At 37.5% G+C, this 14,223-nt stretch overlaps 1 protein-coding gene across 9 annotated transcripts in view; it reads right to left on the bottom strand.

The window, feature by feature from the left end:
- The window catches only part of ARHGAP12 (Rho GTPase activating protein 12), a 78,039-nt gene that overhangs the window by 35,464 nt on the left and 28,352 nt on the right, over positions 1-14,223 (bottom strand). For 7 of the 9 annotated variants that reach the window (XR_014690360.1, XR_014690361.1, XM_084511303.1 and 4 more), the window contains exons 3-5: positions 9,248-9,511; positions 3,430-3,570; positions 1,770-1,850 (exon numbers count right to left, since the gene is read on the bottom strand). Coding sequence is in view for 7 of the 9 variants with exons in the window: in XM_084511303.1 (XP_084367429.1) it covers positions 1,770-1,850; positions 3,430-3,570; positions 9,248-9,511 (486 nt within the window). In the remaining 2 variants the exon portion in view is untranslated. The remainder of the gene's footprint in view (positions 1-1,769; positions 1,851-3,429; positions 3,571-9,247; positions 9,512-14,223) is intronic. The other 2 variants (XM_084511308.1, XM_084511309.1) reach the window with 1 other exon arrangement.

The raw sequence follows: 14,223 nt of genomic DNA, 5'->3' as shown, positions 1-14,223 counted from the left end.
GATCTTCAATCACGCTTCAACTGCTCACAAGTTTTTAACATTTGTTTTTACTCTGTTTTTCAGACACACAGACTAGCTAAACGTTTTGCTAGAATGTTTAATCTATTCCACAGCACTCAAAGCTAAAAGCTAGGGTTTCTGTCAACAGATAGGTAGTTGGACTGTGAATCGAGAAGTCGATTGGTCATTTACTTCTGTTAACCTTATATTTGCTTCCAGCCACAATTTAGTACTTTCAAGAATGCTCAATAAGGAAATTAAGAATATTTGCTACTCAAGTAGCCCAGGGTAAACAATTTAAGCAAAATTCCTAACAAAAATATTTGATGATTTTCATATGAATATGAGCTAAAACGTATCAGACCATTAACTCCAAGAAACAGAGGCTTTGTTTCATTCTGTAGGTGGTTAATAACACAAGGGAGCCCAGAGGTTTAAGTAGAACCACTAAAAATATCATGCTCAAACACACGAGTACTAGACCTCACCGCTGTAGTTAAGGTGCCTCAATTAACAGTGCTGGATTCTCTTTGTGACTTGGTGCAGTTGAATTAAAAGCTAATTCCATTTGCTATTTAGTTTAAATCCAAATCCAATCTATTTCAGTGGAAAGCAACTTCTGCACAGGTTTTGACTGTGAAGAAGTCACCAAATGAAGTACCTAAGACATCATTCTCCCCAAATTACCTTCAACTATATCAATTGCTTCTGGTAAAACCTGTGCTAGCAGATTTGCACACTGCTAATGTAACAGCTAATCAATAGTTATGTATCTTAAAAACAACAGTTACAGATCAGATAGCTTTGACGTTACAAAATTCAAGATCCTAACACATCAGATCAACATAGGAGAACTCAATGTCAGCTCAGCTAAGATACAAATCCTTTAGCTGATGTAACACTAGTGTAGACTGTAGCATCATTTGATAACTTGAAATATTTTCCCACAAGTATTACAAGAGCACTATTACAGTTGCTCCTTTTTAAGCAGAAAGGACACAAATTTTTGTACAGAAGAAACAATAGCTGAGAATCACACACTTTGATATGTTCAATGCACGCAATTCCCTGTGATTATTTTTTTTTTAATGATAACTTTACTGTATGAGATCAAACAAACACCCTCATAGTTCTACAACTACATCCCTATGACAGATGTTCTATAGTTTTTCAACATGAAAATGTAAATTAAGTAATAATAGGAACATCCTCAGACTACCTAAGTATGTCGATTTCCTACAATTTTATTTTTATTCCAAAATAAATAAATACCAGAATGCGCTTCTGGTGAAGCTCTCAAGTTTCATGCTCAAAAACACCACAGAACTGTTGAAATTTGTTTTTCAACACCTCTCAGTATAAGATTTAAATCACCAAATTTAGAAATATAGGACAGAAAAAACATTCATTTTGGAGGGTAATAAAAATAGACCGCAGTTTTTAAGGAACATTTTGTAGTATAAGAAAAACACCTTTTTTCCTACAAAGATTTTCTATTTCACAGATGAATCACAGATAATACTTTGCAGTCATACATGAAAAGCTCAGTTCAGAAAAGATATCTTTTTTGACATCTGAATAGTTACATACATCTATTTTTTATGTCCTTTAGTATGTTTTTTCTCTCCTCAATCAGAAATTCCACAAAAATGCTAGAAGTAACTAAGCCCTCTTCTTGCAAATAACTCCCGTTAAGGGCCTCATAAAACATCTCCTGGGGAGAAGAGTTAAATCCCAAGTTGTTAGTGTTTCTTTATTAGGTCACTCACCTTAGGTAACTCCCATTCTGACCGGGAACCATCAGCACTGTAGTAGTATGGTCTACCTTGTTCATCTGCATGTTTTAACCACTGCAGAAAGAAATGTGATGACAGGAAATATAATTAGTGTGACAGTCATAACAAAGCTAGTCTCTGGTATTTGGGATTTAAAATTAATTTTTAATAAAGTTCCATCCACTTTAGCAGTGCCTAGCAAGCAACCTCCCTTAACTAACCAAGGTTAGTTAACAATGGGAGCAACATTTCAGTTTTCTGCTTTCCGAATAGGGCTCACTATCATTTTTTCCTTCTGAAACACCTCAGGAAAAACACCTGCAATATCACAGTTATGGAATTCCTGATGACTCACATAACCTACCAAGAGAATGTGATCAACAGATATTTTGGAGATTACTTATCTCACTTTTATCAACATTATGACATCAGTTTAAGGAAGTACAATCTTTGCACCAGATCTGAGTAAGAAGCGTATAGATAAAATTACAGAATTCTAAGAAGCTCAACCAGCAACTGATAATTTAAGAGATTATTGCACAATTTGAACAACTACATTTTTGTACCAGACAGGAGCACAAGATGCAGTATCTAAATATATTATAAGGAATATAATTTACGTAAGCTCTATCAGCAGCTCCCAGAACCAAAGAGGTAAACCTATGGTGATTATGACTAGTTGTGCAGAACAGACAGAACTGTAATGAGTAAAATTCTACAGGATGGTCTCACAAAAATATGCATAGAAAAACTCACATTAAATTTCTTGGGTCAAGTAGGTTTCACAGAACTGCCTTTCAGTGAATTGTTTGTGATAGGAAATACTGTTCTCTATCAGTCCCAGTGTTATTTTTTTTAAACAATATTTGCATGTTTGCTAAAGGAGGTACGAGCTATAGATTTTTAGCAGAAATAGATTAAGAAAGACAAAACTCCAAAACTGACGTAAAACTCGATCACATAAAAGCTTCTTTAAAAAAAAAAAAAAGGAAAAAAAATGTAATATATCAAGTAAAGAAGAAGTAGTGCTACAAGATAGTAATTATATTACTGGTGCCATAAACACTTTTTGAAGGTTAAAAATCAGAACACAACTTCAGTGAACAATTTAAAAACTAGACTTCTTTACAAATATATATAAATATCATCGTAATTTTTCCTGTGTGGTAGAAATTTATAGGATATGCCCAGAATCATAGTAAGTTATCAGTAGCAATTATCTCCTTAGAACAGAACATAAATCTACTGATACTGCTATGGTTTAAGTAAAAAGTTTGTCTAAATCTGAAACCAGTACTGAAAACCTCAAATAAGGCAAGGATGAAACTGAGAACGCAGCATTACTTTCAGTTTGAAACGATCCTATCTGGAAGACCTACCTCATAGACAAGAACAACTTAGAGGAGTATTAAGTTCATTCCTAAAGTGTAACCACGAGGATGGTAGGTGGGAAATAAATAAAAGAAAAAGTATGTCCTTAGTATGGCAAAGGACATACATAAGAAAAAAAAAGTTAGTTCAGTTGTGAAATTTTCATGCAAGTTTAAAAACAAAAGGAGATACCACTAAGGAATGCTTTTGACTTCTAGAAACGAAATCTGAATTTCTAACAGTGAATTAGCTGAACATGCGATGAGAAGAAGGGAAAAAGTACCTTTTCATTAGTATAGTCATTGGTATATAAGGTTTGACCATGTTCATCCAACTCTTCTGACCAACCCCTTGGAGGAGAACCATACTGACTATCTGACTGGCTGTAACAAGAACTGTGGTCGTTTTCTTCTGATGAAAGATGCTACAAGTAGTCAGAAACATAAGGCGATTTTGAGAATGAAAATGCTTTAAAATCTGAAAGATTAAAGATTATTTGGAGAGAACGAGAATAGCAATAACTGAGAGAAGTTCACATTTTTATACCTTACATCAGAAAATAAGACAGACATTTTTACAGTTCATAAGGATTTGATAATTGCTAGGTAATTCAAGAACATTTTCAGAACAGAGTTTATACTGTTAATTTTCTTAATTCTACCATACCATATTCCAACCACTCAGATTTAAACAATACAATACAACAACAATTTCAAATATAATTTTGACTCCAAATTTTTTGCCAATCTAAAATTTATTCCCACAAATTTACATTACTGATTGATGAAGAAAGTCAGCTTTAGTAAACTCTGTTGCCCCAGAAAACCTATAAGACCTACTGGTTTCCTGGCTTTCATACGTAGATTCTTTTCTTCCCTTCCCAAGTAGTACCTGGAAACATAATAATCATTTGGGATAACTTCAAACTCCATTTCCATCTATCTGTGTCTGCAGTGCATCCTACAATGACGAGGAATTTCCACCTTCCTCCTTCCAGTGGTGACAAACGTGACAACAGGTGATTCATAAATCAAGATATTCCACCAACTGAAGGCACAGCTAGCTGAACTGCAAGATTACTTTCCAAAGACAAGAGTGGATTATAATGCAAAGAACAAGTTTGGCATGTGAAGCAAAGAAAAGATTTTGCACACACATCAAAACTTCTTTTCTTTAGTACACCTCATTCATCTCCCTCCTTAGGTATTGTAGATATTATTCCAAGTATCCACTCCATGCATCAAAAAAACCCTCTCTACGCTCATCTTCCACAACAGTATTTCTACAACAGTCTCCTGAGGAAATCATCACGCGTTTCCTTTCACACTGTCTTTGATCATAGGTTGGTACTAGGCATAAATCTTAAGGGGGAACGCATCATTGCTAGTTGAAAACAATGGTTAAATAAGGACTAAGGTTCAACAACACAACGTAAGGGTTTTAAAGAAAGCCATAAAGCAGGAAGAAAGGCAAAACTCCCACTTAATAGTAATTCAAGCATCAGAAATTCACCAGTTTTAAAGAGGCTGTTTTTAGAGATTATATATTTAGTGACATTTCCAAATTATTATATGGGCTTCTGGTGTTAGCTTCCTGAGTAGCTTACCACATGCATGAGGAAGACTCCCTAAACTGACACAAGCTGGCTTACCAGACACAGCAAAACCCAGGACCAATTTGGTCATTAACAAAGCAACATAAGCGTATCTTCTACAGCAAAAAGGATGGGTGCACTTCAGCAATGCATTAAACAGTCTCACCTCTCAGACTTGGGTTAACACGAAAACCTGAACTGCCAATTTCTAACTATTGGGACAACAAAAAGTCCTCAGCCGCGCTTTTATGCTTGGATTGTGACCAATGACTTGATGTTAATGCCATTGGCCCCACTTGAGCAACTGTTTTATAGGATAGTCGTAATGTATATGCACATTTAAATTTACATTTTATCTTAAAGCTTAAATACAAGCACACTGACATTTGTTCAAGGTTGTAGACTTGCAGGGTATTGCTTTTGCTGTTTTTTGTTGTTGTTTTTTTGGGGGGGAGGATTAATTAATAGGAATTCTGAACAAATAACAATCTTTCTTCCAAGTAATTCCTGATGCTGAAGAAGCACTGTGCACATTTAAAACTAAACAGAAGACTTAAAAATGAAAATTCTCCAAGAGAAAGAAAACTTTTGTTCAATAAGAATGAGTTAACACATGTCTGTAACCCACTATATCATGCCTGAAGATCCAAGGCTGAGCTAATCCCACCTACCACACTATCTCAGACCTTAACCTTGGCTGACAAACTTAGATGAAATGCCTTAGTTGTTTCAAAGTTTATCTCAAACCAAGGCATCCTTCATCCCCCAGCTAGTAGCAACAACTGCTAAAGCCACCTAAATGGGGATTAAAGAGAACACTGGCCAAACCACACTCAACAATTTTCAATTTCTCTCACAGCACGAACTGCCTGTGAGCTCTCTAACCTCACTCTCCCTTCATGTAGCCTCCATGCTACTTCACGGAGTCCCATCCTCAATCACAGGATACCACATTTAGCTAAAACCATCTTACGCAGGCAGCTGCCAACACCTTACACCTCCTAAGAAATTTGCTGTTAAATTTCAAAGCAAATTACAAAAATGCCCCCACATCATTGTTTCTACTGTCTTTCTTGCCTTGTTTTCATTTATGCTGAAAATTCTTCAGGGCAGAGACCAGGACATATTGCACTTAGAAAAAAAGGAATATTTATGGTCTCTCTTCTATAATCAAACCAGTTTTGGAAGTTACCACTACTTTCAAACACAGTGAGAAAAAAATGAGTCTTTAAAGAAGCTAGCATCCCTTTATTACCGTTTATTTTGAAACAAATTAAAAACAGGGAATGAAAGAGCATCTTGGCCACATTTTTTAAATGCAAATTTTAATTTAAACAAAACAGTTCTGCTTTTCAGCACGTTGTTGGTTAATTCATTGGTCCCCATGTTCTGGTCTCCTAGCTATGCATCAGAGGTTTTCCCTTCTCTGATCTGACATCACACCTCATTCTACTTACAGTCCCACCCCAATTAAACCACTTCACAGTTTGACCAATTTCTCCCCGTTACCATTCAGACCTCTTTTCTCAAGTCACTGCCTCTGATAAATTTTTTCCATACTTAGTCTTACTTTACCAAAGGCCCTGTTAGGATTGTACTGTTCCCCACCCCCAAGTCCAGATAACTGCCCTAACTTCAGGCCATTTTCTTTGTGCCATACCTGTTATCAGCTTCAACACATTAACTATAATTTTGCCTGTTCTTAACTATCAAAAAAATTTCCTAACCAAAGTTTTAAGACAAGCTATTTATATTCTAATAAATTACATATGAATACATACATTATAATATATAGTCCTATACAGTTCCCATATTGATGTCACCTTGTTATTTTGCTACCTAATAAGATACAACCTCCTCTGAGGACAAACCATCAGAGACACAACTAGCATTTAACCTTTGTGCGTATGCTCCTGTATTGCTAAATCTGAAGGGAATGAGGAGAACTGACTGGTATGCAAAAGCCTATTTAATTTCATTAAAAGAAATTAAATCAGTTTTTGCTAATTATTAAGATATATTTGTTCTAACAGCAATCTAAATCCTCATGGTCAGACAAAATCTGGGATGTTCTATATTTTACTGTAGCTTAGCCTGGGATCTCAACCTGTACTCTAAGGTATTAAAGTACTTAAAGTACTTAAAGGTCATAAATGAAATGGTGAATACAACCAGTGGAGTGTGAAGTACACTCCCAAATGCAGAACAGAAGAGAAAAACTGGCTTTAAAATCAACAAAACCTTTAATACCTTAGTCAGAAAGGATAAATAACGTAAGGAATTTGTGCTACTGGAAATTTTTCAGCTCAACACAAGTTTATGTTAATCAAAGCATGTATCAGCCATTGATCTTACACAGAATGAAACTTTGACAGATAAAATTGTTTGAAGGTCAAGCTGTGATACTTTAAGAGTCAAAAATAAATGGAAGAACTGAGCTGTCTGATAAAATATACACAGGCAGTGAATATTATGCTTTCTGATCATGCACCTACACAGTGAAGTGGTGGTACAGAGGTGGGAATAGGAGTCAGGCATTATTTGCAGATGGTGGGGAAAGAGAAAGAATTATTCAAAGTCCTTCCAAGAGAAGAAGGAATAATAATCACACTAGAAAACCAGTCACTCTTATTGCTAGGTGAGTTACTACTCAAAAAAGCAATCATCTCTTCCTAAGAACAAAGTCACATCCAGCAAAAGCACAGCCAGTGAGAAGTTAACAGAGAACTGTAAGATGGTTGCAGACATTTTGCCAGTTTACCTGTTGCAGCCACTACCTTGTGACAAGAAAAGGCTGTTTAAATGCTTGCAAATGTCCCTGCTGCTAGGAAGGCCATTCCCAATGGCGATGAAGAGGTTCCCTTCTCCTTTCTTTCCTGATTCTGGCACTACTGGCCCAAATGCAGTAGTCCTACAACAGGACTCTTAGCAATCTAAAATTCCTGAGCAGTACACAATTAAATTTTAAAACTAAATAATGTAATAGCTCAGGAGGAAATCCACCTAAAATATACATATTTGAAAAGGGTATATAAAAATGGAAGAGTTTTTGACAAATATGTTTGCTTTTTCTTTCAATCAAGAAACTGATTAACCTAAGCACTGTTTGAATACAAGAGCACTATTTTAAGCATATTTGAACAGTAATATCCATCTTCCAACTATTCCATTTCTTTATCTGAACCACAGCAGCTCAAATAGACTAACACTAGTGTTTGACTCTCCCTAGCAATCAGCCGCACAGAACATATTTGCACCTCAAATATTATCCTAAACAATCTTTTAACATTAATAATTTCATAGTAAGCTTCAATTCTCTTAAGCAAAATCTGTGGCAAAGCTGAATAACTGAAAAATGCTTCAAAAGGTAAAACATTTGCATAGTGAAAAAAATCTATTGATATATCTCCAAAATAACATTTATGGTTGGAATGTAATCAAGGCAAAAAGTTCCTACAGCCAACTGCCAAAAGCTGGGACAGATTCTCCCCACCCCAAGCATTTGCCACTATTGGACCCAGACATTTGGTTGGCAAACCTACCAGCACCATCATTTGACTTCTTTTCTGGGATACCCAGTTACCATTCACAGAATGAAGAAAAGGATTTTGTCAACATAACCAAGTACTGCTCCTTTGACTGCCTTTTCCTCTAGCTTGTTCTAGAGTTATCCAAGGCTAGACACAAAAATAATTGAGAAGTGTGTAAATTCAATTCTCCTAAACAAACAGATAAAATGGATGGAATTGGATAGAAGCCTCAACTACATCAGTATTTTTGACCCTGGAGGAACATGCTATGGAGCTCTATTAAGTCTAGTTTTGACTCCTAGATTCTGGATTTCTCTACATCCATCTCTACAACCACCTGAATTCCTCTCTAAAAAAAAAAAAAAAAAAAATTCCTGTAAGAAATATAATTCATATTTAAATTTACTGCCACAGCATTAACCAAGCAGTAGCAAATAGCTATATATCATCTGCCTTTGTTTTACTGTATAGTTAACTGAGGTTGATAAAAATTCCCCTTGCTTTTTTCATCCCCCTTCCCACACTCCCTCACCTTCCCCATCTCCCCCTTCTCACCCAAAAATATGTTGAATATACTGAAAAAGAGAACACACCGTATCAGAAAAGTTATGATGGCCTTCATATTCAATTGTCATTTAAAGTCCTGGCAGTTTCAAGGCTTCTTAGCTTTCCTTTAATTTTAAAAGCAAAGCTGTAACACCTAATGAGCGACTGCTGGGCACTTTTACAACTAGTACTCTGATTTGTGACCTTTAACAGATTTGTGATCTTTCACACATTTCACATACACAGTCATACACAAAATTGACTGAAGAGAGAAACTGTTAATCTTCACTACTTCATACCCAGCCACGTGACCAAAGAGACAAAAAAAAGACACTCCCTGAAACCTCAAAGTTCAGAGATATCAAGTTCCATAGCAAAACAGTACTCAAATACATTATAATCTCATTGTTTGTGATCTCAGAACAAACTACCTCATGATCTGCATGGCTCTGGGAATCCCCTTTATTAATGCTTGCATCTCGGGCCCAACGTGGAGGTTTCCAGGTTCGTTCCTGTGATCCTCTGTTGTAGTAATAACAGCGTCCTGTAGTATCTTTATGGGTTTCCCATTCCCCATTTATTTGGACTGGAGCACTTGTAGGTAGTGGTGGAAGTGCAGACTGAGATATTTTCAGTTCTTGTAAATTAGCATAAACTGGTGAATCAGGCCTCCCTTGGCTTGGTGGAGTAGTTGGCTATTGAGAGAAGAAACGTGTTATTAAAGAGCAAATGAATTTTATAATGCTCCCTTACAAATCAGTATACATTACAGTAGTAAAACAAACCAACAAACTCCCTTTTTTTTGTTACATATAAAAGCACAAAGGACAGCCACAAGATGCCAGGGCATGGAAACATTAGATTTTTTTTCAATATTAAATATAGTTTGTGATGTTTACCTTATAGTTAACAATATTTTAGCATTTCTCCAGCTGACAGCTGATAATTACATGTATGTCTTGCAATTGATTTGAAATGCACTGGAATCATCATCAAAATAATTGTATGTTTAGAAACTTGAGCTTTACAGTTCTGGTATTGCTCAGTAACTCTAAGCAATGTGCTTTTGTTCAAGACCAAATGTAGCATCTCTTACATGTCACTTGTTAAGCAAAGATGGTTCCCCGGCCTTTTTCCTCCCCTACTGCTATATAGGGGATGGCAAACATAAAGCAGCACTTTTCAGTTTGAAAGACGAGCACAGTGTTATGACAAAGAAACTCCAGAAAACACCTGGGTGGTTTACCTGCAAGCCTTTCCAAACAGATGCTTACTTCAGTCGTTTATGTAATATCACTGACAGTGTTGTGATTACCACTCCCTTCTTACAGAAATTAAGTGGCTATTCTTATCCAGCTAATTTTGGTCATATATATGCACATAAGGAGAACAAATGTCCACAAGAAAATTAAACACCAATGACAAATTCAGATTCATAGTTTGATAACCATGCTTTCTGCTGGCCTTCATGTTAAGTCTGTGGCTCTTACAGAAACCGTGTGTACTTTTAAATAAGTCACAGAAGTGTTTAGGAGGAGAATATACTTTCTGACCAATTTTTAAAGTACAAGTACATAAAACACACCACACAGAAGACAAGTAGTTCACGAAAGCTGTGACTAAGAGGTTGTGGGAGCAACTTGTTATTAAACCAAACTGAAAAGCTGCCTGTTAACACAGGGCCATCTCCCTGTGTCAGGGCACTTTATTTAGGCATCCAAAGGAAGTAAAAATATCATTCATACCATTCCTCCCCCCTGCTCAGTTTTAATTCAGAAGCTTTGCTGGAGGCAAGTCCTTGTGCCTCTTGTTGCATCTTTCAAAGAAAAAAAAAGAAAAAAAAGAGAACACACTGCATTACATAAAAGATCCTTTATAATGTGCTTTTAAGCATTAAAATCTTAAATTGCTAATCTCGGCCACATCTCATCATAAATTATTGGGGTTTGCTCAGGCAAGACAGCATATTGTACCACACAATCAGATATAAACTGATTGCACCACAGCTGGAACCAAATATGGGCAATATCCACAACCAAAAGGGGAAATAGCTGGAGAGGAACTTAATGAGATTAGAACAGGCATGGACTTGTCTTGCGAGGCTTTAAAAGAGAAAAGGCAATTTACTACATATAGGGAGTATGTTTAACAGCAATAAAGGCAAACCATGGCAGGGGGGAGTATCTGCAGCACTCAAAATCAGCTGTGAAAACAATTTGTATCCTCTTCCATTAACTCAAAGGAAAGAAATCCAAACTCTGCCTTTTTTTTTTTTTTTTTTTTTAAGAGGGCCAGGGGGAACACCTGGCTTTGGTGAAGTTCTGTTTCTCGAGGGCATTAACAGCACAAAGAGCACTGCCACAAGTAAAGACTCATCCCACCATCCTGCCTGAGGATGCCACCAGATGCGTGACTGCAACCAGCTTGTGAAACACCTCCTGGTGTGTGTGGAGTGGCTGCGGGCAGTGGTGGCAGCATGTGGGCCTGAGGGCTGCCCCGCTCTCCAGGGCAATGGCACTAAGAAGCGGCCTGGAGGCAGGAGGCCTGAGGCCCAGGGCTCGGAGATTTCACTCTGAGGTCTTCCAAGGTCTCAGCATCGTCACCAGAACAGCACCAGGTGAAGCTGCAGGGCCTGTATTACCCTGCGCTGACACAGGCCGATGCACAGCCACATAGTACAAGCAACACTCTGTTTAAGTTTAAAACAGAAGCGTGAGATGAAAGTTTAATGAGTGTTTTTCTTCTGAATGTTTAGTACTACTAAACACATAATACCAACTTCTGGCTTGCAAGTGGGGAAGCCAGAACCTCTGAGGTGAACGACGAACAGGCCGGCTAAGCGTCCTGCTAACCAAAGGCCCAGCTACCGCCATGCCCTGCTGAGCTCTCTCCTGAGAGAGTCCCCCGGTAAAACTGCAAGACCTTCCACATTACTATTTTCAGCAAAGCATGGAAAACACAAAAACTAAATTTAAGTACAACATGTAGCTTAGCTATGAAGTATGTGTGCGAGGGATCTGACATGCTTATCAGGAACTACTTTAAATAACCACGTAGCACGCAGCAGGACTTCCTCATACCTCAGGACACGCAACGAGGTGCGCTGCTCTCTGCACTGCTGCTGCCCAGCGTCAATGCTAACCTTATACAATAAGATTTTCTTGTTTATTGACAAATCAAAGCAACATTTACAAAGCTCTTCACTTCCTGAGGTACCCCTATGGCACTTCCCAGCCGGTGCCCGCAGGAAGGCAGGTCCCTCTCCCCCTTGGGTAGGGGACTGCCAGAGGGAGCAGCTCCCTCCAGGTGGCCCTGTAGAGCTCTCAGGCTTCAAACAACTTTGCCTTGAAGGTGAATGGTGCCAGTGAAAGACTGCACACTGCAAAAGCCTTTACTACTTCCAAGCCAAAAAGCATATTAAAATCATTTAACTTTCTTTTACTTAACCCATTACTCATCACTAATATGGAAATCCAAATAGATAAAGCATTACGTAGATAAAAATAGTTTATAACAGCTTCCTTGGTTGTTTTCCCATATCCAGACATATACAGTTAAGGGAAACTTAAATGTATGCTAACCACCAAGCGTTTTGGTATGTACTTGTGGAGCTCCATTTAGAGCTTCCTTCCCTGAGATTCATTTTTGTCCTGAAGAACTCCAAATGCTCATAAACGTGGAAATAAATCTACCAGGACTGCTTGTTCTTGTAATTCTGATAGTGAGAAAATATGTAAAACATGTCCTTCAACATGCACACACACGTACACACACAAGGTAGCTTATACTCAAAACATTTCAAACTTCATCTGCTGCCTGGTATGGTTTCAAGTTTTTTCATGTTGCTTTCTCCTACTAAAGACAGTAGGAATTCTTGCTAGGTAAAAGTGATAAAGGAAAAGCAGAAAGCAGAAGTACTTCTACAGTGCCACAACTTGAGCGAAAACTGCACAGCCCACTAAGCACAATGACAACTTTATGAACACAAGGACCTCTCCCTGAACTCAGTAATGCTCGACATTTTAACACATTACAAGTCTGCTGTATTTAAATTCAGTCTTGTTGCAATATCTGCACAGAAAAAAAAAAAAAAAAAAACTGCTAGCAGTAAATCCTTGCAAACTGACAATGAAGACTTTCACACAGGCAGGACAAAGCTCTCAGGATCCACACAAAACATTCTTCACATACAGACATCACACACAGCTTTTTCAGGACTTAGTTTTTACACTGACACAGTAGGAAGCAGATACGTGCCTTAAAATAAAACAACTTGTTAATCATTCATGAATGAGCAGTCAACATTTTCAACAAAGGCCAGATATGCTATCAGGCCTCTGAACACTTGAACTCAGTGCAATGAAAAGCCACAGCTTGCTGTACTTCACAAGGTACTTTTCATTACCAAAATGCATTACCAGTTTCTCAGAGAATACCTTCAGTTTTAATATTATCTTATACAAAAGGCTTTCTTCAGATGACAGTATTTGTTCAAGCATTCAAAAAAAAAAAAAAAAAAAGTTCGAAGCACACCACGGCGTAAAACTTCAGTTCTGGGAGAAGGGTAAACACATTGCCTCCTAACCACTGCCTAAAAAATTTTTTTTTTTTTTTTTAAATCCAATGAGAACATTCTGCATTAAGAATGCCTGCAATTAAAAGACAAAAAATAAAATTCCTTTTAATCTGATGCTTACCTTTTTCTTTTTACAGCACTTAAATCCTAGGACAGATCTTCTAGAACATAACTGCTTCACGTATGATTGCAATGCTAGCTTGCAAAACACAAGTTTTTTCAGAACAAACCATACGTGATTTTTCCCTCCACGACAATTAGCTTTATTTGTCTTGCTTCTGTTCGCAGCTTTTCTGAACGTTAAGAATTTGGAATTAAGATCTTCCATTTCAGTAACAGCAGCAATTAGATTGCTGAGAGGCATGGCTAAAGTAACAAAAAATACATAAACCTCACGTTCATGCTCCCTGAGTTACATTCAGCAGCATGCAAAAGAGCAACATGGCACTGAAGGAACCCGAGGGTGTACTGGTGCACAGCAGTGGGCAGGCAGAAGCACAGCCGTATTCTCCAGCATCCAGAGGGGGACCGAAGAATCCCAGTTCCCTCAACAACCGAGCTCCTTGCCAAGGAATTGCCACTGTCCTTTTAGCAAGGCCTGGGACTTCAATACCAGCTTTATTCGGTAAGAATGACATAAAAGAAATCTTAAAAACTCTAGGTTTTCATTTTCACGAAGTGACAGCTTCAACTGGAATAATTAGCTTACCTCTTCCTTCCTCTTTCTGTTCGTGGCCTAGCTTTCTACAAACACTTTCAGGATCCTATATTCTTTCTAATGTATTCAGACACATTTAAAACTTCCTGTAATGCCCAACAAACTTGAGGACG

The sequence above is a fragment of the Aythya ferina genome (assembly GCF_964211825.1).
Source record: "Aythya ferina genome assembly, chromosome: 2".
Lineage (NCBI taxonomy): Eukaryota > Metazoa > Chordata > Aves > Anseriformes > Anatidae > Aythya > Aythya ferina.
The sequence above is the reverse complement of the archived record's forward strand: the minus strand, read 5'-3'. Positions and strand labels throughout refer to the sequence as shown.